Genomic DNA, 26,342 nt, shown 5'->3' with positions numbered 1-26,342 from the left:
TTTAAATTATTTTCATTTGTAATTATTTCTCAAAGAATATTCACCTTCAACAATGATTACCACTAAACACGTTACTTCATTTTCACTCGAGTCTTCAGCTTTGAAAGAAAATTCATTGTGTCCAATTGGAATATCCGTCGGGAATACGTCAATTGGACGAGGCGTTACGTCTACTTGTTGTGAGTTATCAGTTGCTGTTATTTCATCTGAATAATCAATGGAAGCCGTGTCGCTTCCAGGATCAGTAGTGAAATAAGCACCAGATGGACAATTAAGCACAGGCAGTGTTACGTCTACACAAATCAATAAGAAATATATTTAATTGTTTCCAATTAATGATTTGGCTCAATGTTATATGTTATAGCATGTCACATTACCGATTGACATGAACGTGGATTGTAATATATTTCCGCCGACCGGCTGAATGGCCATTTTTTTGTTATTGTTACCTACCAACAATTGTTATTGTGAATGTACAGCTACCGACATTTCCTGATGAATCATTTGCTGTGAAAGTATAACTAGTCTTTCCAACTCGAAGATGAGCAGGAAACCAAATATCAGGATGCGGGTGGGACGTGAGATTTTCTCTTGAGTTGTCTGTGACACCAACCGGATTTCCAAATTCTATGTATCGTGTGGCCTCATTTACACGCAGACCTTTGGTAAGGTTACCCGGACAGTCAAGTACAGGAACCTCTGTATCTAATATTTAATTTTAATGAAAAACAAATTTGATTTTGTCATGTGTAGGCCTAATGAAGGTCAAAACAAAAATGACTATATTGAATCATTATAATTCCAACATTGGACGTTGGTGATCGAGTAGTAGTAGACTTATAGTATATTTAAATTACACCGTACGTTAACAATGAAGTGAATTAAATTTAACAGCTCATTTGCTTAATACTATAGTGCTTATGCCTAAAAAAATAGGGAATCATTTAAAGCTTGGTTTTCCACTAGAACACACCAACTTAATTGCGTTGTACCGACTTAACTTAAGAAAATGTCCTTCTTCCAAATTGAATTGTGCTTTTAACCTGCTTGATTTGCGTCAACGTTTAGTTGCCGTAGACTTTCACTTCACACTCTGCGCTGCACTACGCGTTGCTGCGTTAAGGGTCTTTCACTTCTGGGGCGGATTGCTATAAGCGGTCTATAACCGGTCTTAGCGTTTAGCCGGCTATAATTCGTGACGTAGCAAGTAGTCTTATATTATAGACCATTGCTATACCGCGGTCTAACCTGTAAACGGTCTTTAAAATTAAAGCCTACTACTCGAAGGAGTCTTAAAACAGTCTTAAACCTCTCTTTTTGTTGCTTTTCGTATTATTTATCGTCAAAGATAACCAATTGAACGAGTTTTAAGTGTTAAATCAAATAATGACGTTGATTTTATTCTTATATAGGCCTAGAATAGATTTTTTTCGCGTAGAAATGTACGTACTGTTATGATTGTGAATTGAACAAGCGTGACGAACATTACCTTATTTGGTATTCTACGCGCAAAGTACGCCCTCAATTTGTTACTTTACACGGTCTTATCTAAGACTGTTTTATAGCAATGGTCTAACAGGGGTGGCTTTAGTAAGACCGTCTATCTGATAAAGCCGGCTTTAATCGGGGACGTAAGACCATCAGTTAAGACTGTTTTATAGCAATCCACCCCTGTTCCGACACGGTTCTGGTCCAGCGCCGGCGACAAATCCAATCGAAAGTCAATGTTTCGTTTTCACGCGACTACGCGCATATTGATTGGCGCACAGCCACGTGGAGCGCAGTGAAAACGGAACATCGATGTCCGATTCGACGGACCCTTTATCGACGTTGCGTTTTGAAGCACTTGCGTCGCCGGTTTCCAAGTGATTACTTAAATATCTGTCTACACTATCAAACTTTATGTGACAAAAAAATGTGATGTGCCCATATATATATGGACATGATGATGTTATATCACTACCATATTTAAGCATATCACTACCATATATGGGCACATCACACTTTTTTGTCACACAGGTCTAAAGTTTGATTTACTTTGACAGAGCTTAGTACAGCACCTTGCGTCGTTAAGTCGATGCATTGCGTTCTAGTGGAAATATTTAAAGGTAACACGTGCAGTTTTGCGTTTTAATTTTCTTCTCCATATTATCAGAGTCAATTATATTACTGTACCTGGTTTTTATATTCTCACCTTTGACATTTATTTCAATTGTACACGATAGACCTACATATTTTCCTGCCTGATCAGTAGCTCTGAAGACAGTGTAGTGTTTTCCAATTCGAAATTGACCAAATGATGGGGTAATAGTTAGTGGTCCTGAACTGTTCGTTGGATGTATTACTATTATATTATTAAAATCGACCGAAGCTTTGTGGCTTCCAGGATCGGTAGAGACATTAACAGTAGACGGACAATCAAGTATATCTTGAATATTAAGAAAACAAATTCGTAAGACACACATTTTCATAAAAGCTCATACAATAATAAGTACAGATAGATTTACTATTGAAAATTTTTTAAAAGTGAGAAAATGCAATTAATATTGCACGCTTTGTATGCTTGCCATAACATCTACAAGTATTCACTATAGAGATAACACGCATATCAATACAAAGTTGTAGATTTAACACAATTTGAAGCATATATTTTATAAACGTTTATCATTGTTTAAAGTTGTTTCATTCCTATAATGAATCTTTAAATCTTTACTTGTGTTTTTATTTGAAATTTAAATTTAAAATTCATCTACCTGTCAGAACAAAATACAAAGTAAGTCCTACAAAAAAAATCAATTAAGCATTTTTACTTCAAATTAATTGATAACATTCTTCCGTTTAGGGTTCATTCCTACTGAAATAGGACTGCAAGTACAATTTAAAAAATACTCACCACTGTAGGCTAAATGATTAGTACAAATGTAAAATAAAGCATAGTAAAATAAAGTCCTCGATTTCATTATGAGAGTACTGAGTTGAAAGACGGTAAACTTATACTGTATACTTTATGCTGGAGACGAGATCATCTACATCACCAAAACCATTCAACTACTTTCTTGACGAATTAGTTGAGAGATAATATCACACATATTTGAGATGAGTTTGAAAGGCAATATGTAATTAAAGTCAAATATACCATTGTTATACATTCTTAATGTTTTATTGTAATTTCGTATTAATCGATCCAATCGAACTTTCTAGTAGTATTTGAATTATACAATTTGATATATATATAATTCGACCAAACCTAATCAACTAAGCTATCATTTTATCATAAATAAGCCACCAAAATTATTTAGTACAAAACATTGATCGTTACGACTATTCTTATTATTTCCATACACTATGAAACAAAATGCAACAGAAGCTAATTTGGAAGTAATCAAGCACAAGTTGTTTTTTTCTTTCTCAAATTAAACCACCAAATTAAAGTTTTCGCAAATTTCTGTTTGTGCTGTAAATACTTTTAAATAAAAGTAAAAGATGCCTAAAAATTATCAATCATCTTTGTTTCGTTTACAAACAATATGGTGCTTTCGTTTTCATGAAGCGAAATTAAAGGCTTCCGGTTTATAGAAATCTTAATTTTGCTTAATTTTTCTATTATACCAAACCTTTAGCTAAACAGTATAACCAGTAAATACAACTTTGGTTCATAAAGTAGAAATGTATTTAGCATTTTTTATTATTAAGTTGTTTTAAAATGCAAAAAAAAATAATGTTTATCTCAACAATATTATATTACACGCACTTCAATGACATTCATTGAAATAAGCATACATTTAATTGTATTTATTATTAGTTTAAAAATTAAAACAGTTTAATATTTAAAATATTACATTTTACAAATAACAATAATATATTACATTACTCGCGCGTCGATACAATTCGTGCAACAAGTGAGATGAAACGTGTACTGGATATGTATAACACGCGAGTAATCCGCGTGCTGTTAGTTTTACTCGATTGTTAGTTTGTGGTAGTTATTGCAGTGTTTACTGTATGTTCGCTCTGTTTTACTCGGTTGTTGAATGATTTCCTTACAATATCTCGCACCTACAAAAATAAAAGGTAAAATTGAGTGCCTTTTCAAATTTGTTTTCTAAATTTGTTTGTATAACAGGAGGTTTCTACATTTAGAAGTTCTGTTACTGGGATTCCCCCTTTTCATTTGTTTTCTCTAATTATGCTATTCATATTCATGTATTCGTTTTTTCTCTCTTCTTTTTTCGATGAAAGTAAAAATATTATCAATATAACAAATTGAACAAATATATCACCTCTTTGCTGAGAACACACTGAGTGAACCCGATGAATAGTCCCTGAAAGGAATTCATTGTCACAAAGATGTATTCCAGGCCCACCGAATCAGAGAAGATGACTACGACACCAAATATCCACCAAAGTCCAACGGTTGGTGTAAGGAGCAATAGGCCACTAAATAGAGTTCTACAAAATTAAGTAAAATAAATTGAATTTAGTCTACATTGAAATTAGAAAGAAGCTTCGAACGTAAAGGTACAAGTAACTATTCCTCTTCAAATAGTATCTGGATACCATATCATGAGGTATCTTTAGTTGCGTATGTTCTTCATACATTCCGTTGCTTAAAGACAAAGCATGTATACATTGTTTGGCCTAACCTGATTCTTTTGAGGTGTTGGGCATCTTCTCCAGTTTGGTTTGGTAGTTGAGATTTCTTATAAGCTACGTAGCCAATTATCAATAACTGTACAAGTACAGTCTGTAAAATAAAGTAATTGTATCAAAGAACACCAAACATGTTCTTTGTGTGTATACATTATTAGGTATTATTAACTTATTCGTTAACTTTGTAAATGGAATAAATGTCCTTACCAACACAGCCAGGCAAACTGGAGAAATGAATGCCCATATACTCCCTGAGTCTGTGGACAGCCAACATCTAAAAAATAGAAAAAATATAGGAATATTTTTTTAATGACCATCATGGCGAACATTGTTGTTGGTTAATAACTATTTTTGTACTAACCTATCAGATGCGTAATTGTCTTGCGTTGATCCAACAGTTATCCCGACGATAATGGCGGGAATAATCCAACCGATAAATCGGCTGTACGAGAATCGTCGTTCATGGTTCAGAAATGGATGCTTGATCTTGATATATAAATCGGTTGATATGATAACCATCCATAAAACACTCGCTAACAGACTATAGTGTAAGGATCCCGCCAGCAGACTACATGCTATCTGTTGATTGAATGGAAAAAGAAGTTTAAGAAAAAAGCAACGAGAAGAAGAACAATGTTATTACAACCAACCTTACAAACTATTCAAGTTTTCAAAGGAACTTATTTCAACTGTGAAGTCAGTGACATTCGATATATTTACCAGAGATTTATTAGCATCTGACTCAAGTAGCAAAAACAGAGTGTTGACACAGAGTAACGAAATCACCAAATGGCGCAGCATTCTAAATCTATCCGAACTTCTTAATTCTCTGAAATTAGAAAATAGTTATGTTAATTCGTTTAATCGATCGTGTATTACTTATTTCGTACCATTAGCTTTAGTCTAGGTTCTATAGACTGTATTTCGATTTCATATTGGTAAAAAGATAAATATTTTGGCACACAAGGCGTTTCATATGTGTAATAGCTCTCGAATAGCCAGTAGTTACTTCCAGGCAAAATCGAAACGCCGACTAGTGGACTGACATAAAAAAAGACAATAAAAAAAGACTTGGGGCATCGGCATTGTCTACATTTTGAATACACGTGGTGCCGTACTTCTTCTCAGTTAGCTTGAAATTCACAACGTATAAGGATTAGAGTGGCGAGGATTAAGCGATGTCACAGGTAGGCCTATTATTGTAACTTACCTAAAACCACAAATAATAACTAGAGTGATGATGAGAAAAACGCTGGAGATTACCAATCCACATTTCGTGAGTATAGACATGTGTTGATCCGTTGATTTCTTTATTAAACAGAAAACAGCAATTGAGTAAAGTATTATACAAAGCTAAGAATACACAACCAGTTTGTGTGTGGTAGTAGCCATTAGTGGGTCTGATATCAGAAACAAGTTATGAATGAGTTCACAGCAAAACCACATATGGCCTAATTATATAAAGCTATTTCCCCTTGCTACGTTTTAATAACCGGGGGAACCTTTGGTACCCAAGAAAGCGATTCATTTATAGGGCCACTGTCCTCTCACATGGCCTTGTGTTAATAAAACAGATATGTACTGTATATATCCTTCGCGATGTTCTGAAGGAAGAGTTCTATTGTATCAGTTAAATTACCGGTTTTGGTTTCATGAGAATGACAAATGACGTCAGATGATTACATCTACACGTCACACCAGTTACGTAATAGTCTTCTTCGTAGATTGTTACACATCCATCAGTTGCCCATAAACACTCGCTTTAATAAAGTGAAAAATTACAAAGTAAATCTTTAGTAAGTAAGTTTTGTATTTATGGTGTATGAGTCGCTTACGTTCTGTCCCATGTCTTTATATCATTACGAAATACTTGTTCAGTACTAGAAATCTCAGAGATTTCGCATGGTCGTATCTGGTTTCAGAGCGTGCGCAGATTGTTTTTTTAATCTACAATTGATACTTACGATGGAGGATACTTATCATTTGTAAAGTGACAAACCGGAAGTACATTTTCATCCACCTCCACATTCTCCTTTAAAGAAAAATTACAATAACAACAAACATTTAAGTTGATTTGTATATAAATGTTTTACAACTTAGTTTAAACGTGTTTAATTTTTCTTGTAATTTTCCTATGTTTCAATCTTACCTTTAATGTAGGAAAGTAAATCTCACAATTCAAACTTATTTTTGTAAAATTTCTATCAAAACTATCAAGATTAAGTACGTCAGTCACACTTTTGTAAAACTCTCCATTGCTGAAAAAAAATTAATTTGGGATACTGAAATAAAAGAATATATATATTCACGATTTACGTAAAAATCTAATTTATTTTCTTATGTATTATGTATTATCATAAGGTTGACACATCTGCCTGTATTTACCAATGAATGAAGACAGTTAAGAGAATATATGCAATGAATTTATTATTTGTGTTATAGGCTGACACTCATCATTACTTACACATTTTCCAATAATGTGTTAGCCGAAAGTTTAGTTAAACTTGCATTAACAACAAATGGTCCATCTGAAAAATACAATAATCTTGATGAATCCCATCGTAAACTATAGGACTATTACTATTTTGTTACTGTTAGTTACTAACATTGGTAACATAAATAGACGCTCGCATACTAAAACATCTTTTGTACGCGCGCGTGCGCTTCTTTGTAGTGTCACTGACGAGGTAAGCCACGATTTTTTGTTGGATTTTGGAAGATAGTTCCAATGTTTATTATATTTGACTTACAACAATGATCTTACGATGTTGAGCATAATGTGTTCTAATGTAAGGATAACGGTAACCAGTTATTTGATTAAATCTGAAGAATATTAATTGTATTCAGATGTTAACCTATGATTAAATCATACCTTCTTTTACAGCGTGTTCAGTCGATGCCCAAAACACGATACTATATGGCTCAGTTGATACAGGGCTTGTTACATTGCGTTTTTCTTCTAATGTAAAGTAACCTGTAATAAGAATATTAAACAATTTATTAAGTGATGGCGTGCTGCTAAATGTTTGCTTCACCATCTATAAATGATAGGAACGTTTCCTTACCTGGAACCATTAACCTAAAATCACAGAAATCCGTGTTTCCCGATAAATCTGCTGCAGTAAATTTATACTCATTCTGTCCAATACCAATTCCTCCATAAAATGTTGCATTAGGATTTGGAGAGATGATAATTTCCATCGAGTTGTCCTTTGCTGTCAGTACTTCTGAGTAGTTTAGATATGCCAATACAGAATCAGTAGTTGGATAAATCTTCATGTTGGTAGATGGACAATTTAACACTGGATCTTCTATATCTGTTATATTACATAAATTAAAAGAAATTGTTTGAATCACATGTACGTCACTCTTTCCAATACATCCGTAAAAACACACAAAGAACATAACAAATTCCGAAAGCTAAAGTATGAGTAAGAATGTGCAAGTTTACAAGTAATGACTCGCTATGCAGCTATCGGTGCTTCATCGCTAAATAGCGCCAAAAATGATACTCAAATGGACCGTATTTGGAATCACGTACTGTATTGGATGTTTATATAACTTTTTAGTCGCGTGGACGCGACTCTATAGTTCGCTATGTCGGTCGGTCTGTCGGTCGGTCGGTCGGTCTGGTATCACTATGCGTTTTAGCACGCAACTTATGGCTGTTGGCCTTGTTTATAACTCATGTAAGTGATTATCGTTACTATCATCTTTGACGTCATTCTTGATATTAAGCTGAAATAAAATTAATTAAAATTTCATTTCATAATCACTCACCTCGAACGTTTATGATGTCAACTGTACACTTCACACTGTTTCCACTTGGATCAATTGCAAAGAACGTGTCCACACTTTTACCAATTGGATAAAAACCAACAGTTGTTGTATAATTACCAAAAACGTGTCCGGAATTATCAGTTGCGTATAATGTAGTTGTAAAATTAACCGTAGCAACATCGCTTCCAGGATCGGTAGTGAAATTACCTCCAGGTGGACAGTAAAGTACAGGTGGTTCTCTATCTGTTAATCGATAAATAAGGAAGAACAAAGCCGCATTAAAAAATGTTTGAAACAATCGCATCAAAGTGGTTAGTTTAATGACATGTTTCCACTATCACTTTCGTTTATCTGATACTTACCTTGAACGTAAATTTCAACTGTACACTCCACGTTGTTTCCACTCGGATCACTTGCTGTGTAATTTTCCACCCTTCTTCCAATTGTATAATTCGCTCGGAGAGTTTGGTGAATTTCCACTTCTCCTGAATTATCCGTTGCTTTTATTAAATTCGATAGATCAACTGTGCCCTTGTCACTTCCAGGATTGGTATAAACAGTATAGATAGGTGGACAGTCAAGTTCAGGCGGTGTTATATCTTGAATACAAATTAATAAAAATGTATATTGCATTGTTTTAGAACTACATCCTGGTTAGAGAACGTACATTTGTAAGATAATATAAAGTAGAGGGAATCATGTTATGGTGTTTGGTACATATGATTTACAGAACCGTACAATCAATCAACAAAATAGATATTAAAGAAAGCCTGTTTTCCACGAGGCGAATGTAGTCGTGCTAATCGAGGCAATTTATCGCGTTTATTACAGAAAGTATAATATGGATATGTAAATTATATACGCATGCGCATTTAGTTAACGCTTTCAATTCACACGAATAAATTGGTCTACAGGCTGAGTTACCTAAAATTATAATTTGAAATGCACAGCTACCGACATTTCCTGACGAGTCGTTTGCTGTGAAGGTAAAATAAAAGTCTCCAACTCCAAGATTAACAGGGAATATATCTTCAGGATGAGGACGAATGATAAGGGTGTCGTTTGTGTTGTCATTTGCATTTATCATCGGCAACTGGATATTCACTGTTGCATTCTCTTCAAGGGGTGTCAACATGTCCCCAGGACAATTCAATACAGGCTGCTCTGTATCTATTAATGTACAGTTTTATTAATCAAAATTTAACATTAAGTATTAAAATCAATCAAATAATATTAATAATGAACAATTCTTACTGGTGAGGCAGTTACTGTTAAAGGATATCATATTCGTACCACACTGGAAAGATATATCGGAAGCACGTCTTATCATCGTCATTCGACGTAATTTTTGCTCCTACTTTCTTTATCCGATATATTATTTTAATCACTCACCTCGGACGTTTATTTGAACAGTACACTCGACAGTGTTTCCACTTGGGTCAGTTACAACTAAAGTTTCCACGCTTTTTCCAATTGGATAAAAACCAACCATTGTTGTAAAATTACCAAAAACTTGTCCGGAATTATCAGCTGGGTAAAATGTAGTTAAGAAATCAACCGTAGCTCTGTCGCTTCCAGGATCGGTAGTAAAATTACTACTACCAGGTGGACAAGATGGTGGCTCGTTATCTATTAATTGATATTAATGATTTGTTTATCAGAGTTTAAATAAGTAATAAATAATAAAATAAGTCAAAGGTCAAATTGAGAAATTGCAAAAAATGGCAGTAAAAAACAACAAAAGTAATCAAAGTATATACACATAAACATTCGGTAGAACAATTCTTTATTTTGTTGGTTATTTTTTTTTTTTTTTTTTACGTATCTATTTATGTTCACCTTCAACAGTTATTAACACCAAACAAGTGACTGAATTTTCACTCGGGTCCTTTGCTCTAAAATTCTTTTCAGTTTGTCCAATCGGAAAATCCATGGGGAATACGTCATTTGGACGAGGCCTTACGTCTACTTGTCCCGAGTTATCAGTTGCGTTTATTTCATCTGAATAGTCAATGGTAACTACGGCGCTTCCATGATCGGTAGTGAAATGACCAGCAGGTGGACATGAAAGTGCAGGTGGTGTTAGATCTGTAAATTGATTAATCGATACTTATTTGCAAAGTGAGCTGTAAGTTTGGTTTCTAAACGCGATACATTTTACTAAACAAAAGCTTTGAATCGAGTAGGCCTTTCCCTCTGTATGCAAAGTTTGCTCTTTAATAACTTTGGATTTTTACGTGGACTCTGCTACTTACCTATAACTTCAATTGTAAATGTACAGGTACCTTCATTTCCTGCTGAGTCCATTGCTTCAAAAAAAGCCAACAGCACGCCAACTCCGAGATCAAGAGGAAACAACACTTTAGGATCAGGATTGATGGCTGGAACTTCTCCTGAGTTATCAGTTACACTGAAACTGTCACCAAGATCATAGTGTCGTGTTGGTCCATCTTGTAAAAAGTCCTGGATGTCACCGGGGCAATTCAATACAGGAGCCTCATTATCTATTATTGTAAAAAGTAATAACAATAACGTTTCGATTTACATAGCACATTTCCAAAATCATCATCATTATTATGTCTTTTCTTTCTTTTCTTTTATTTAATCATCATCATTTTCATCATCATTATTACCATTATCATCATCATCATTATTATTATTATTATTATAGTCATCATCATCATCAGTATCATCATTATCAGCCTTTTAAAAGAAATGACTTTCCTATCTAACTTTTTGCATTTATTTTACTCACCTTCCACGTTTATTTCAATTGTACATGACTCGCTATTTCCAGATAGATCAGTTCCTGTGAAAATTTGTTCACTTTTTCCAATCGGATAATCTATTATAAGTCTTGGTTTAATTGATACAATATTTGACTGATCGTCTGTTCCTGATACTAGGCCTAATGATATAAAATCAACCGTTCCCTTGTCGCTTCCAGGATTTGTAGAAATATTAACGACAGGTTGGCATGTAAGTACCGGTGGTGTTGTATTTTGAATAGGGATTAATAAACACTCAATTATATTTAAATAAATTGTAAAGGGAACGCTCTACCCGACTCAACTTGATGTGCACCAACTCTAACTAATTTCAAAACTCAACTGGACGCACTAGACATCGACAGCATCGCTAAGATTGCAACTTAATTGCAACCAGCTATGCCCATGGGAGCGCAACCTGTACGAGATCCTATTATGATGGCGATTGTACAGAAGCTACCAGATCCAGACCAGAAATGACTAGAATCCATTAAAATGAAGCTGTTTTAGCTTTATGGGACATCCGGTATGATTTTTTAAAAACACATAAATAAAAAGAATACTTACCCTTCGCCGCCACACTGTATGCTAACGTAAGAACGTAAAATAAAACAAAATATAAAGTCATCGATTGCATCATGTATAGAAGCACATACGTTATGCTTGAGTCGTCGAGGATCATAAACTGTTCAAAAGCGTTTCTTGTCAAATAGTTGAGAGATAATAACCACAAATCTTTCAGGTGACTTATAAGGGAGGATATTTTATGTAATGTAATTCATTAAACAAAAGGCAAGTGACGACCATTGTCATACAACTCTTATTTCTTTAATCAACTGATAAGCTAACATCGTGTCAAAATATTGATCGTTACGACTATTCTTATTATCTCCATACACTACAAAACAAAATGCACAAAAACTAATTTGGAAGTAATCCTCAAACTAAAGCCATCAAATTACAGTTTTTCGAATTTCTGGGGTTTTTTTTCGCTGTAAATACGTTAAAAAAAAATGTGCTAAAGATGCAGCGTTATATAATAGTCATGAGCTTGATTGCATATTTTGTTTACATTTCTTGGGTGGAGTGAATATCTTTCATTATATTGTTTTTTCTGACAAATATTGTCGTCCATATTGCTACAAACTAAAATTAAATGAGATTCCTTTGAATTGTCTGATACTCTTTCATTCGTCATAATATTATAATATCAAGTTTATCTTTTAATCTTTTATTTGTTCTATTAAAATATCCGTATGATTGTCGTCCTCTAAGTCTTGACCATCCAGTAAGTCTTGACCGTCAAGCTTTTGAGTTTGTTCATAACCAGGTGTGCACTTACAAATGGGCACCTGTAGTCTGAGTGGCACCTGTAGTCTGAGTGGCACCTGTAGTCTGAGTGGCACCTGTAGTCTGAGTGGCACCTGTAGTCTGAGTGGCACCTGTAGTCTGAGTGGTTTGTTTAGTAAAGTCTGTGGAGTTCATGAGTTTGATCTTTCGTAACTTTTGACGTTAAAACAATATTTACCTAGAATTTCCATTGTAAATGTACAGTTATCGGTATTTCCTGCTGTGTCCGTTGCTGTAAAAACAACAGTATGCACGCCAACTCCGAGATCAACATTTGGATCAGGATAGATGGTTACAACCTCTTGTGAGTTGTCAGTTGCAGTTACATTGTCACTAAGGTCAAAATGTCGTGTTGGTCCGCCTTGTAAAAACTCATGAATATCATCGGGGCAATTCAATACAGGAGCCTCATTATCTATTAATGTAAAATTTAATTGATAACAATAACGTTAGGAATTTTATAGCACATTTCCAAAAATCAAAGAGCTGTAATATCAGATTGTTAAACTCATGTTTAATACGATGAATCATTGCCGCAGTGGAGATATCAATCAATCAATTTTCTTTATTGCAATTTGTATACAAATTGAAGTTGAACATTTTATTATAGTGTACATTTCAAGTAAAAGGAATGGAATCCGATAAAACTTTACAAAAAAATTACAAAAAAATGAAAAAGAAATGACATTCAGTATCCACCATTGTACATCTATTACTCACCTTCCACGTTTATTTCAATTATACATGACCCGCTGTTTAGAGACGGGCCAATTACTATGAACATTTCTTCACTTCGACCAATCGGATAATCTATTATGTGTCCTGGAATGATTGTTATTATATCATTTGCTTGTATAAATGACCGAATATCAACCGTTCCCTCATCGCTTCCAGGATTTGTATAAACATAAACGACAGGATCACAGACAAGAACTGGTGGTGTTGTATCCAAGGAGTGTGTTAGCATCACCATGCAAATTGTAAAGAACATGAAGATTAATGGTTGCAAAACCGCACACATGAATAAAACATTGAGTAAGCCCTAAATACTGAAATACTAGATATACTGCACGAAGCGCAGTGGCGGATCTATGATTTTGAAATAGGGGGCCTATGGCCTAAAAATGGTGAAATGAAGGGCTCAGCTTAATCTTATCTTTTGCATTAAAATTTGCGACAATTAATAATGGTGGAGGGGGGGGGGGTGGGGGGAGGGCGTTAAATATTAAGTAAAAGTAGTATAAAACACTATGGTTATATTGCAAAGTTCTCAATTCATCTTCAAACCATGAAAATGTAGAAGCGTAGAGCTTAAAAGAAATCTGAAGTAGTTTAATGCGTCAGAATTTAAGACAATTAAAAAACAAAACTGTAAACCAGCTGGATGAACAATATCATTGTCACGTACTTTTTGTTTTAGAATGGCAGATATTTACCATCTATACCTAGACCCGAATAAAACAAACAGAAAAATAATACTTACCCCAACTGTAAGCTAAATAATAAGTAAAAAGGTAAAATAAAACACTGTGTAATAAAGTCCTCGATTTCATAACTTAGAGAAGAAGAGTTATATATATATATATAGAGTTAGATAAAGAATAAATATAAAAAAAAATGCTTGAGGCCATGATCATCAATTGACCAAACAGGTTTCTTGTCAAATTAGTTGAGAGATAATAATAACACATCTTTCATATCAATTTAAAAGGGAAGACATTATATGTAATTAATTCAAAAAAGTCAAGTGATGTTGTCATACAATTTTTATTTCTTAGTATAATCAACTAAGTAGATTACTTGAATTATACAATACATTAAATCTAAATAATTCGACTAAACTAACAACAACTAATTCTGTTATTAAACTCAATACAGAATATCTCCATCCACTTGAAATTAAATTCAAACTAATTTTAAAGCAATCGGGTTTTTTCTCAAATTAAACCACCAAATTAAGTTGTTACAAATTTCTGTTTTCGCTGTAAATACATAAAAGTATCAAGTTTGCTAAATATGCATTACAGTGATCAGCTTTATTGTCTTATTTACCATGTTTATTTGTTTACATTTCTTGGACGAAGAGAATATCTTATTCTTTCATTACATTGTATTTTCTGACAAATGTTGTCGTCCATATTGCTACCAACTAAACCTAAATGAGATTTTTTTAGAATTTCTAACACTCCACTCTCATTAGTCATAATATTTTGGTGGTCACATTTATTTACATCTTTTTCTATCAAAATGTCCGTATGATTGTCATCTTGATTGCCTTGACCGTCCAGTGTTTGCAGCTTTTGAGTGTGTTCTAAACCAGGTGTACATAGGCATTTGCATGTGCCACAATGGATACCTGTAGTCTGAGTGGTACAATCAATGCCATGTGACGTTCTACTAACGTTAACAGTTTGTTTAGTAAAGTCATTTAATGCATTCTGTGGAGTTCCTGATGATTTCAAGCTTTTGTTTGTTTCTTGCAAATGTGTAGACTGAATAAGATTAAATTTAGCCTGAATAAGATTAGATTTAGTCTGATTAAGATTAGATGTAGTCTGAATAAGATTGGGTGTAGTCTGTGTAACATTAAGTGTAGTTTTTGTACCATTAAGTGTAGTCTGTGTAACATTAAGTGTAGTTTTTGTACCATTAGGTGTAGTCTGTGTAACATTAGATTTAGTCTGAATAAGATTATATTTAGTCTGATTAAGATTAGGTGTAATCTGAATAACATTAGGTGTAGTCTGTGTAACATTAGGTGTATTCTGTGTAACATTAGGTGTAGTCTGTGTAACATTAGGTGCATTCTGTGTAACATTAGGTGCATTCTGTGTAACATTATGTGTAGTCTGTGCACCATTATGTGTAGTCTGTGTAACATTAGGTGTAGTCTGTGTAACATTAGGTGTAGTCTGAATAAGATTAGGTTCGCTAAGCTGAGGTCCTGTATCTTCAGTTGAATTGTGACCCTTAACAATCTTAGGTTCTGCTGAGATCCTACTGCTGACATCAGTTTCATCTTTTGCTAGTTTATTATTTACATATTGTTCCTAAAATATAAACAAATATTATAATCACTAATAAAGTAGATACAGATACAATACAAATATTAGAAAAAAGTTTTCCTAATAATTGTTTTTATTTCAAATCTGCCCCAAAATTATTCCAAGATTTCCTAATACAAGGGCTGATAGAGTGTTCTTACCAGTTGTTGATTGTTGTCGACTGAAAAACATTCATGCTGATAATCATGTGATGATTGAGTGCTGGATAGATTTAAGAAAACTTTATCTATTTGATAAAATAAAACAATAATAAGGAACATACCTATAATTAGATAATATGAGACGATTAATTGGAAAGAAGAAAGTAAAAGTAGCCTTGGTAAATTTAAAAGTTTTGACATTATTCATCATTCATAGTGGGCAATCGATACGCTTTAATGTTAACTTATCCATAAACAAATCCCAGAATGCATTTAGTACTAACATTTCATGTTAATCATGTGATCTGAACCTCACAATTGGGTGATAGAAGTGGTGATCAATGCTGTAGAACCTAAATCATGGACCTATACATTAGATAATGTATAGGTCCATGCCTAAACCATGCCATAAACAATCTTCCCAATTCTATTTGAGATTCACCTTTAATCAAAGTGTTTTTTACAACACGCCTTTTTAATCCAATCTAACATTTATTACAATCTCCTTTTTTTAATTCATTATATCGCTATGGGTTTTAGGGTTTAAAAAAATTTTTATAATTATGACAAGATCTAAAATTGTTGGTATACTGAACGTTTCATACCTAATGCTGTATCATCAGTCTGCTGTGTTGCATATGTACTCATTATTTCTTCATCTAGCGATAAAACCTGAAATTAGATAAACATTAGGTATTTTTCATTTGTCATTTAAAAAATAGAGTTAATTAAGCATTACATAAGACTGATTTGCGTGCATCATTTTATTGTAATTGGTGACTTGTTGTGACTAAATTAGATCAAAAAAGGGAAACTAATAAGGCATAAAAAGCAGGGACGAGTAAAAGTAATTGTAATTTTACTTTTCCTCGGTATAAGCTATAATCACCTGTCAATCATCTTCCTATTATGATAGTTGCCAATAATTAAGCATATGACAAGTAAGTTAGCCCTGACTCAGATAAGCATAATGAACTACGTTAGTCTGACTCAGATAAGCATAATGAACTACGTTAGTCTGACCCAGATATTCTTATGTCAGCTTTATTTTAATAACAATTGTACCTGTTGCATTAATTCCTCCGACATACTGTTCATTTTCAACTTGTTAGTATCCAACTCAACGTCACATATTTCATGCCTGTAGAAATATAACAAAATTCATATTTATTGTGCATGCATATTCTTCAGATACCTTAGGATTACCTCCACCCTACCCCCCCCCCCCCCCCTCCTCCACCATCAAAAAAACAATTTAACATCACAAACTCCACCTGTTGTGATGTCATCAAGCCTTGGTTATCACAAAATAAAAATTCTCACTTTATATAAATCTTTCTATATCTTTTTTACATTATTTACCTTTCACAGACAGTATTGTCTTGAGAAGAATCAAATATAAAATTTCTCCAATCAGAACTTCTACTAGAAGTTTGCCATTTTGAAGATTCTACACAACTAGACGGCAATTGTACTTTGCGCTTCGGTGGTGATGTTAGTCGCTTACTTAACCGCATATCAGAAGGATAGAAGCTTTCCGTGTTGTAAGCATCTGTATACCGATTGGTCCGTTCTAAGTCTCCCATACCATATGGGTCTGGTGAGGTTGGCACATAATGTTGGTACGTACTAGGGCGAGGTACTTGGCTATGATTCTCATAAATTGAACCAACTTGGTTCTTAGTTTGATTTAGTATCATACTTAAGTTTGATTCACACTTGTGGTTACGCCCATCATCTACAAAGAATTTTTGCTGTGATGTTAAAATGTTGTTGAATCTCTGTTTCTTCGAAAAGGAATCATAACCTACTAAAGCATCAAACTTAACGTGCAGTGGTGATGTCACATCAAACTTATTATGCAGTGGTGACGTCACATCAAACTTATCGTGCATTGGTGACAAGGTTGAATATGGTGTTGACGTACAATAGATATCATTTTTTGTAAATGGTTTCAAAACAGACGATTGTTTTTTTGCGCTGTTGGACATTATACTTTCAGAAATATCTTGCTCCTGATCAAAGAAGAAGAAAATGATGTCAAAACATTGCAGTGTGTAAAAGTAATGTACAGAAATTGAGCTCTGATGCTGTACATACAGTGGCTTAACAGCTATGAGCTCATTGGCTAAACCCAGGAGCCCAAGAGCTTACAGGAGTCCAGAGGAAAAAAACCACCATTGAAATACACCTGCCTCCAGCGTTAGGGTTTCTAAACCAGGGGCCTCATGAATAATAATGAAGTAACAGAGATCAATTTTGTATAATGTCTATCATTATGTTTACCATGGGTTTATGCATATTTTCCTTATTTCTACCATCTTCAAAAACTGGTTGAATTCTAGGTTTCTGGTCACTGGATTGTATTGAGTGTCTGTGATCTGAAGTACTGGTAGCACACACATGGTATTGATGGGAAAATCTAATGCAAAAGAATACACAGTTCAATATAGTATTATAGTAGTTATCAACCAATAGAAGTCCAAATTAGGCTTTAACTTTAATTGATCACAATATTATACATTAATTCATTCATTTATTCAATAGTATGTAGGCCGCTGGCCCAAGTACAATAATAGATTATATTATACTATATATATATATATAATATTATATTTTACATACAGTAATCCAGATTAAATAATAAAAGAAAATAAAAACATTTCTTGCAAGCCTACCTTGGAACATCCTGTTGGTCGTTGAGGTCTAGCTTAGAGGGCGTTTCAATCGGAGACATTGTTGGTAGTTCCACATTTCTTCTTCTTTTACGATCATTTTGAAAAGGATCAAATACTTTTTCTAAATCTACATGGTTAACCTTCTTGATTCCTTGCATTCGTTTTGCTGCAAAAAAATAAATAATTGTATTTGTTTTGTATCACAAAAGGTGGGTGAGGTAGGTTAGGTTATGATCCAGGGTTTTTTTAACGGAGAAGCAATAATATACAATTATTAATAGTCTGTCAAAGTATAAGTAGTGCATCATTTTTTTTACCATTCAAATTGAAGGAAGGTGCACCCCTAATAAGACACTTATGGGTTTCATTGAATTGATTGAATGATGTTGCTTTACATATAAATTAAATGTCATTGTCATAAATATCTCTCCTCACATGTATTATACAAATAGTAATTAGTATATTCATGTTATTTTTTTAATGTTTTGTATTCGCCATTTTTTAGCTGTAGTATGGTACCTTGTGTTGTCTTATGGATGTGGTTACAAGTATTGATAAACAGTAGATCCTGACTACCACCAGCTGAATGTGACGACTTGCTTGAAGAAGAAGCATCAAATACTCGGTTTAACTGGTTCATATATCGCTTCTTTTCAAAATATTCCTAAGAAAAAAAATGAATATGCTGTGAAAAATACATTATAATACCTAGGCTAGGCCTAATGAGTAATAGTAGTAATAATGCATAGGCACTAGGCCTAAAATAAAATGCTGTTTTGTATGTATTGTTTGTAGGCCTAGAACAAGAATGTGTTTCTCACTTATTTACCTGTTGTATTCTCTTTTCCTCTTTTGTACTTCTTACACGCTTCCTATAGTATAATAAAATACATTTTTCATCAAATCATTAATCTTAAATTAAACATTAAGGCCTACAGGCCCCGGTCTATACTATCCTACTGCTCTACGCTATCCTGCTGCTCTACGCTACCGCGGGCCGGAATAGATAGCTAGGCCCTAGGCTATATGCCTTAGGCCTAGATTTCCGCCCGGTAGAGTACATTACATTACTTTAGTAGGCCCTTTTAGTCTAGGCCTAGTCCAATACATAGGCCTACATGAAATCACTAAGACGTATGTTATAGTCATCCTACCTTATTCCACCCACCCAATTCATCTTCTACGGTGCAAAATTGTAATAATAAGCCTAATTTTGTAAATTAAAAGTAGAGATAAGGGGTATCTATCACAGACTTGACACTACAAACTTTCCTCCAATCCGATACTAGTATCTTGGAAAAAATGATTGCCAGAATCAGTGTTCGCCAGGGGAGCAAAAATACACACATTATTTGCTTAAAAAATAACATTATCAAAATAAAATATAAAATATATATTCATATACACACGGAAATATGTATTTCAGAATTACCTAAACATTTTGTAGTGGTTTTTTTTGTTACTTCTATTGTCCATACCAAAATTTATTCAATATTTTGGTAGCTTAGGGACTCTGAACTGGACTAAAATGTTTACGCTGGATTGCACCATTAGAGAGGGCGCTCTACCATTTAAAGGCTGCCTGAACAGTATATGATAGCGTACAGTTATAGTACATGTACTACAGTATTTATTTTCACGGTAAAATTATTTAATGCATATAAATGGCAGTTACCATGATTTCTTTGAACATTGTTAACCTATAATATATAATGTAACTGAAAATACTAATAAAATCAAATCGGTTATATAAGATTATTATTCGTCCTAACCCACCGATCTTCAAAATGGACTCAATCTCTTTAATATTCGATATTCCTGTTTCTTAAAATTGAATACAGGTGGTCTGCACGGGGATATTAAATTCTTTCTGTCGTAACGCCATTTTATTCTGTAGAATTCTCTGAATTTCTGCAAAGTCTACAGTCCTAGGGTAAAACAGGCATTGGTCAGATAACTCAACGGATCACGTCACCATATGCAAGTTTAATTTAATGTTTAGCATTTTGCCGGACACTGGTAGGAGTAAATAAAAATTGGTAATTGAGTATAGAAGCGCAGTTACTTATAAACGGTAGGTATATACCACATGATCATCTCGCACGTGACATCGGTTCAAGATTAGGGTAAAAAAAATGTGGGCTTTATGTATTTCAAATGATAAAAGTGTCAGTATAAATTGTCAATTAAAATAAATCATTATAAAAGGCAGATAGCGTTATACAAAATTGTTACTGTTTATTAACTATTTATTTTGTCACAACGAATAATAAAAAAAATAACCAAGAGTTAGAAAAATAGATTATACACACTCTAAATTTAGTAAATAAATACAAAATATCGTGAAATTAAGAGAGCCGCGGTAAAGCTCTGTCTACTCTATCAAACTAGTTTGACAAACAAGTGTGATTTGCCCAAATTTGGTAGTGATATGCCCAAATATGGTATTGATATGACATCATCATGTCCATATATGGGCACATCACATTTTTTTGTCACATACAATTTGATAGTGTAGACTTTATACATTGTGTGGATGTTTGTTTGTGTTTCGTTGGATAAGGAAGGAAATATGATATGAACAATATTGCATTTATAGAATTCCAACATAAAAATCTACCCTGACGGTCTAATCTCGTATTCAAATAATAATATAACATATACAAATATTTATTTTTTTTTATTTATCAACATATTTATACAGGATTATACACAATCAAGAAATAAATAAATATACTTGTTTTGCATTGTGGTCCTGTCGACAAAAACGGATACAAATATGATTGAAATTAATAGAGAGATACTGAGTTAATTCATAATATGATACAAAAAGACCTATAATAGATTTATTAGTCTATGAAAAGTATCTTTCAAGTTAATATTTTATATTTTTAAATTACGAATTCTGTTTATTGTTAAAATATAATATTCATACCATCTTGTTAGAGTAACCTATTAATGGTAGAAGATTAATTTCAACTACTTTAATTAATTAAAACACACTATACTAATATTATAAAATTGTTGTAGTGTCCCATAATATTATTAAAGCTTGAGTGTTCCTGTTGCCTTGTATTTGTAAAAAGTATTCATTTTGGGCAGTGAAGGCCTAGTTTTGCGGTTTATCCATTCAGCAAATTATTATTAATAAGAATCTTCTTTAAATTTCAGTAAATTAATCTTTTATTAATTAAGATTGATTACGAATGATTCGTCGGTTTTCTTATTAACTTGGAAATAATCTTACCCAAAATAATACCGCCACCTATCGTAATTCAATAGTTTAGGCACCCTAAGCTAATAGAAGAAGTAATTTTGATAACTTGTTTGTCCAGGCGTTTTGAGGTCCTGACACATAATAACAACATAATATTTTATTGTATGATCCTGGCAACCTTACCACATGTGTAGCGCCCTCTACAATATTGAAAGTTCTTAAAACTTCCGAGGCGGAGCTTAGTAGCAGACACGTGTTTCTGAATTACCAATCGTTGTTCTGAGGAAGTTCAGAATACGCGGGGGCAACAGTAATAATTGAGTAACCAATCAACGATTCACATCAACGAGGATGACGACGAATTAGCCAATCACAGTTAGAATAAGTTCATCAACAAATTTGCATATTTAGTTTTCGTCCCGCCACCGACTTACGTTGCCATTTCGTAAATTGACGGCGGCGAAGAAACATCGAAGAAGAAGAATAAGAAGAAGAGACGAGACAGGTAGAGTAGGCCGAGAGTAGGTAAGTATTTTATTGGTTTGAAAATATCTTAATCCAAAATATCTTCAAGTTCACGATTATCATATCGACTTCTAGTATGCCCTTAGCTAATAATTTTGTTATTTAGCTTATTTAATGTCACATTTTTATACAGAAAATATTGATTTTATGAACCACCTTTTTCCCCGCCTCACCACACACACACACCACCGTCGACTCATATAAAGTTGTAATTGAGGCTACTTCTGCCTACTAAATTACCAATTTTCAATTTCAACACATTGATTATTAGGCCTACAACACTGATTTCATCAATACAGTTCATTTTATCGATTGTTAGCGAATAAAACTGAGCCTATTTATTTGCATAGGTTTTCTGAAAAGTAAATCACCGCGAAGAACATTATCGTCTGTCTAGCGCGTACACTGGTTCCCGGTAAACTGTGACGTGACAGGTGTTGTCTGATTTTCTACTCGGCCCAATCTACTCGCGGGAACAGAACTTCTTGGTGGTACGGGCTCTGTTTTCGAACGAAGAATTTGTATACGTCGAAACTTATTGTTGAATTTAATAGATTAAAGCACAGATTACAATAATTTAAATATTACGAATATATTATTTAACATAATTTTTTTTATATTAGTTTTTATTTTATTTATTTAATTTTTTTTTTCAATTTTTTTTTTTTTTTTCAGGTTTTAATTCTAGATCGCTGCCTGGTATCATCATTCATGCTGTACTTCTCAACACTTATGACAGATAAGTAATATTTTTGTTATACTCTTTTATTTCTCAGTAGAAATCCCATAACCATTGGTGTTCATACTTCTTGTTACTTTCAAGATTTTTGGATAATTTTTGTTTTTGCACGCACTTCTGCAACCTTTTACGTTTACACAAATAGATGTTTTGTTATGTGTTTTTCTTGTTTATGAATGTATGTTAACTGTAAATTAATTAAGAATATTTTTTCCCTGCTGCACTTTCTTTTATTTTTCAGGTAATTTAGGTTTCTTGGGACATCAGCAACTATTAGTTAATGCAGACCCAGATATGAATGTTACTTGTATACTAACACATTACTTGTTTATATTGTGCAAAACGTAAAAGGTGTCAGAAAGCATGCAAAATGAATTTGGGGAACCTTAGAACAAATAATTAAAATAGTGTAATCCTTAAACTAAGAAATAGAAATAAGTTCATATATAACCATGTTTCTTATCTTTTCAGATATAGTTTTGACATTACAAGAAAACCAATCAAAGAGCATCAGGTGTACAGATGCAATTAAGGCTGTTGGAACCAATCACAGGTAAGAAGCATCTTAGTCTATCTAATAGTATAATTCATTTTCTTTATACTTTCTTTTTTCAGATAGCAGATATAGAGACAAATGCAAAGCTGTTGGGCCAGCCATAGGTAAGTAAAAATGCATGTTTTACTTCTTTTTCATTACTTTTCAGGTCTTGCCGATAAAAATACATGATGGTGAGGCATGGCTGTTGGAAGGTAGAAGTTTATATTATAAACTTGTTCCTGCAGGTATGTGTGTAGCTAAGATATATTAAGTGTAGCTAAGGGTCTAGAGGTTTAAGTTTCAATGCATTTTAAATCATGGTATTTTTTTGTAAATGTGTTTGATATAATGTGTAAGGTGGCATTATATTTTGGTATAGTACATTTTACCTGTAGGTATGTGTAGCTAAGATTTATTAAGTGTAGCTAAGGGTCTAGAGGTTTAAGTTTCAATGCATTTTAAATTAAGGTATTTTTTTGTAAATGTGTTTGATATAATGTGTAAGGTGGCATTATATTTTGGTATACTACATTTTGCCTGCAGGTATGTGTGTAGCTAAGATTTATTAAGTGTAGCTAAGGGTCTAGAGGTTTAAGTTTCAATGCATTTTAAATCATGGTATTTTTTTGTAAATGTGTTTAATATAATGTGTAAGGTGGCATTATATTTTGGTATAGTACATTTTGCCTGCAGGTATGTGTGTAGCTAAGATATTTTAAGTGTAGCTAAGGGTCTAGAGGTTTAAGTTTCAATGCATTTTAAATCATGGTAATTTTTTTGTAAATGTATTTGATATAATGTGTAAGGTGGCATTATTGGTATTGTAAACTTTGTCTGCAGGTAGCTAAGATTTATTAAGTGTAGCAAGGGTCTAGAGGTTTAAGTTTCAATGCATTTTAAATCATGGTGTATTTTTTTGGTAAGTTTATATGATATGTGTAAGGTGGCATTATTGGTATTGTAAACTTTGTCTGCAGGTAGCTAAGATTTATTAAGTGTAGCTAAGGGTCTAGAGGTTTAAGTTTCAATGCATTTTAAATTAAGGTATTTTTTTGTAAATGTATTTGATATAATGTGTAAGGTGGCATTATATTTTGGTTTAGTACATTTTGCCTGCAGGTATGTGTGTAGCTAAGATATTTTAAGTGTAGCTAAGGGTCTAGAGGTTTAAGTTTCAATGCATTTTAAATCATGGTATTTTTTTTGTAAATTTATTTGATATAATGTGTAAGGTGGCATTATATTTTGGTGTAGTACATTTTGCCTGCAGGTATGTGTGAAGCTAAGATATATTAAGTGTAGCTAAGGGTCTAGAGGTTTAAGTTTCAATGCATTTCAAATAATGGTATTTTTTGGTAAACTTATTTGATATAATGTGTAAGGTGGTATGTAATGGTAAAATATAGTTTTTATTTAGGTACTCTTTTCAGGTCATACTATATGGATGGATAGATGCAAGGCAGTTTTTGGAACCAATTACAGGTAAGAAGCATCATATTCTATGTAATGGTATAATTAATTGTCTATTAAGTTACTGTTTTCAGATTGCACTATGGATGTACAGGTTCAAGGCATTTGGAACCAATCACAGGTAAGAAACATCATATCCTATGTTATATTATTAATAGTAAAATTAATTTTCTTTATACTTTTTCTTTTCAGATGGCACCAATGGACATACCAATGCAGGGCTATTGGACAAAATTAAAGGTAAGAAACATCTTAGTCTATCTAATAGTATAATTCTTTTTTCTTTTTTACTTCTCTTTTTAGGTAGCACCATGGGGAAACCGATGCAAGGATGTTGGAACTAATCACAGGGAAAATCAGATGTACTCAGATGCAAGACTGTTGGAATCATTCAGGTAAATAAAAATATAAACACCTTAGCTTATCTAATGGTATAATTAGTTTTTTTTAACATTCTTCTTTCATTCATTCTTTTTCCTTACTTTTCAGGTCTTTCCTATAAAAAATACATTTTAATTTCAACCAATGACAGGTATGCAAATGTACATAGTTAGTTTTCCTTACTATTTAATTTTTCAGATTGCACCTATGGATAACTGATGCAAGGTTGTTTCAACCAATCACAGGTAAGAAACATAATATCCTATGCTATAATTAATTGTCTATTTTACAGGTAAGAAACATCTTAGTCTATCTAATAGTATAATTCTTTTTTCTTGTCTTTCTTCTCTTTTTAGATGTTAGCTATGGACATACCAATGCAAGGCTGTTGGAACCAATCACAGGTAAGAAACATCTTAGCCTATCTAATGGTATAATTATTTTTCTTTTTTACTTCTCTTTTTAGGTAGCACCATGGGGAAACTGATGCAAGGATGTTGGAACTAATCACAGGGAAAATCAGATGTACTCAGATGCAAGACTGTTGGAATCATTCAGGTAAATAGAAATATAAACATCTTAGCCTTTCTAATGGTATAATTAGTTTTTTTTAACATTCTCCTTTCATTCATTCTTTTTCGTTACTCTTCAGGACTTTCCAATAAAAGTACATTTTTAATTTCAACCAGTCACAGGTATGCAAATGTACACAGTTAGTTTTCCTTACTATTTAATTTTTCAGATTGCACCTATGGATATACCAATGCAATGTTGTTTCAACCAATCTTAGTCTATCTAATAATATAATTCATTTTTCTTTCTTCTCTTTTCAGATGTCAGCTATGGACATACCAATGCAAGGTTGTTGGAACCAATCACAGGTAAGAAACATCTTAGCCAATCTAATGGTATAGTTCTTTTTTTTTACTTTCTCTTTGCAGATAGCAGCTATGGACATACCAAGGCAAGGCTGTTGGATCAATCACAGGTAAGAAACATCTTAGCCTATCTAATGGTATAATTAGTTGTTTTTTCTTTATC

The 26,342-nt window shown here is 33.2% G+C and overlaps 5 protein-coding genes across 5 annotated transcripts in view; 1 reads left to right on the top strand and 4 right to left on the bottom strand.

Moving 5' to 3' along the window:
- The window catches only part of LOC144856303 (sulfate anion transporter 1-like), a 133,289-nt gene that overhangs the window by 66,265 nt on the left and 40,682 nt on the right, over positions 1 to 26,342 (top strand). The window lies entirely within an intron of this gene.
- LOC144856167 (hyalin-like) lies at positions 13 to 2,960 on the bottom strand. Its single transcript, XM_078714125.1, has 4 exons — positions 2,894 to 2,960; positions 2,195 to 2,428; positions 454 to 705; positions 13 to 293 (listed from the first exon to the last, which is right to left on the bottom strand). Exons 1-4 carry the CDS (start codon positions 2,958 to 2,960, stop codon positions 13 to 15), a joined length of 834 nt encoding a protein of 277 aa, XP_078570251.1.
- Positions 3,879 to 12,683, bottom strand: LOC144856165 (hyalin-like). Its single transcript, XM_078714124.1, has 21 exons — positions 12,541 to 12,683; positions 11,186 to 11,370; positions 10,686 to 10,934; positions 10,270 to 10,518; positions 9,823 to 10,059; positions 9,355 to 9,600; positions 8,793 to 9,029; positions 8,431 to 8,673; positions 7,716 to 7,967; positions 7,523 to 7,624; positions 7,115 to 7,178; positions 6,800 to 6,908; positions 6,615 to 6,682; positions 6,290 to 6,410; positions 5,861 to 5,958; positions 5,371 to 5,479; positions 5,012 to 5,229; positions 4,858 to 4,924; positions 4,644 to 4,744; positions 4,281 to 4,449; positions 3,879 to 4,056 (listed from the first exon to the last, which is right to left on the bottom strand). The coding sequence occupies exons 1-21, from the start codon at positions 12,681 to 12,683 to the stop codon at positions 3,970 to 3,972; spliced, it is 3,354 nt and encodes a 1,117-aa protein (XP_078570250.1). The 3' UTR covers positions 3,879 to 3,969.
- On the bottom strand, positions 12,680 to 13,521 carry LOC144856164 (hyalin-like). Its single transcript, XM_078714122.1, has 2 exons — positions 13,269 to 13,521; positions 12,680 to 12,963 (listed from the first exon to the last, which is right to left on the bottom strand). The coding sequence occupies exons 1-2, from the start codon at positions 13,519 to 13,521 to the stop codon at positions 12,680 to 12,682; spliced, it is 537 nt and encodes a 178-aa protein (XP_078570248.1).
- LOC144855661 (uncharacterized) lies at positions 14,300 to 19,638 on the bottom strand. Its single transcript, XM_078713574.1, has 10 exons — positions 19,586 to 19,638; positions 19,261 to 19,303; positions 18,951 to 19,095; positions 18,432 to 18,597; positions 18,040 to 18,175; positions 17,116 to 17,768; positions 16,819 to 16,894; positions 16,359 to 16,425; positions 15,754 to 15,839; positions 14,300 to 15,598 (listed from the first exon to the last, which is right to left on the bottom strand). The coding sequence occupies exons 1-10, from the start codon at positions 19,606 to 19,608 to the stop codon at positions 14,606 to 14,608; spliced, it is 2,388 nt and encodes a 795-aa protein (XP_078569700.1). The 5' UTR covers positions 19,609 to 19,638; the 3' UTR covers positions 14,300 to 14,605.

Source organism: Antedon bifida, chromosome 11, assembly GCF_963402885.1.
Source record: "Antedon bifida chromosome 11, ecAntBifi1.1, whole genome shotgun sequence".
Classification (NCBI taxonomy): Eukaryota; Metazoa; Echinodermata; class Crinoidea; order Comatulida; family Antedonidae; genus Antedon; species Antedon bifida.
This window is presented reverse-complemented; position numbering and strand designations above follow the sequence as displayed.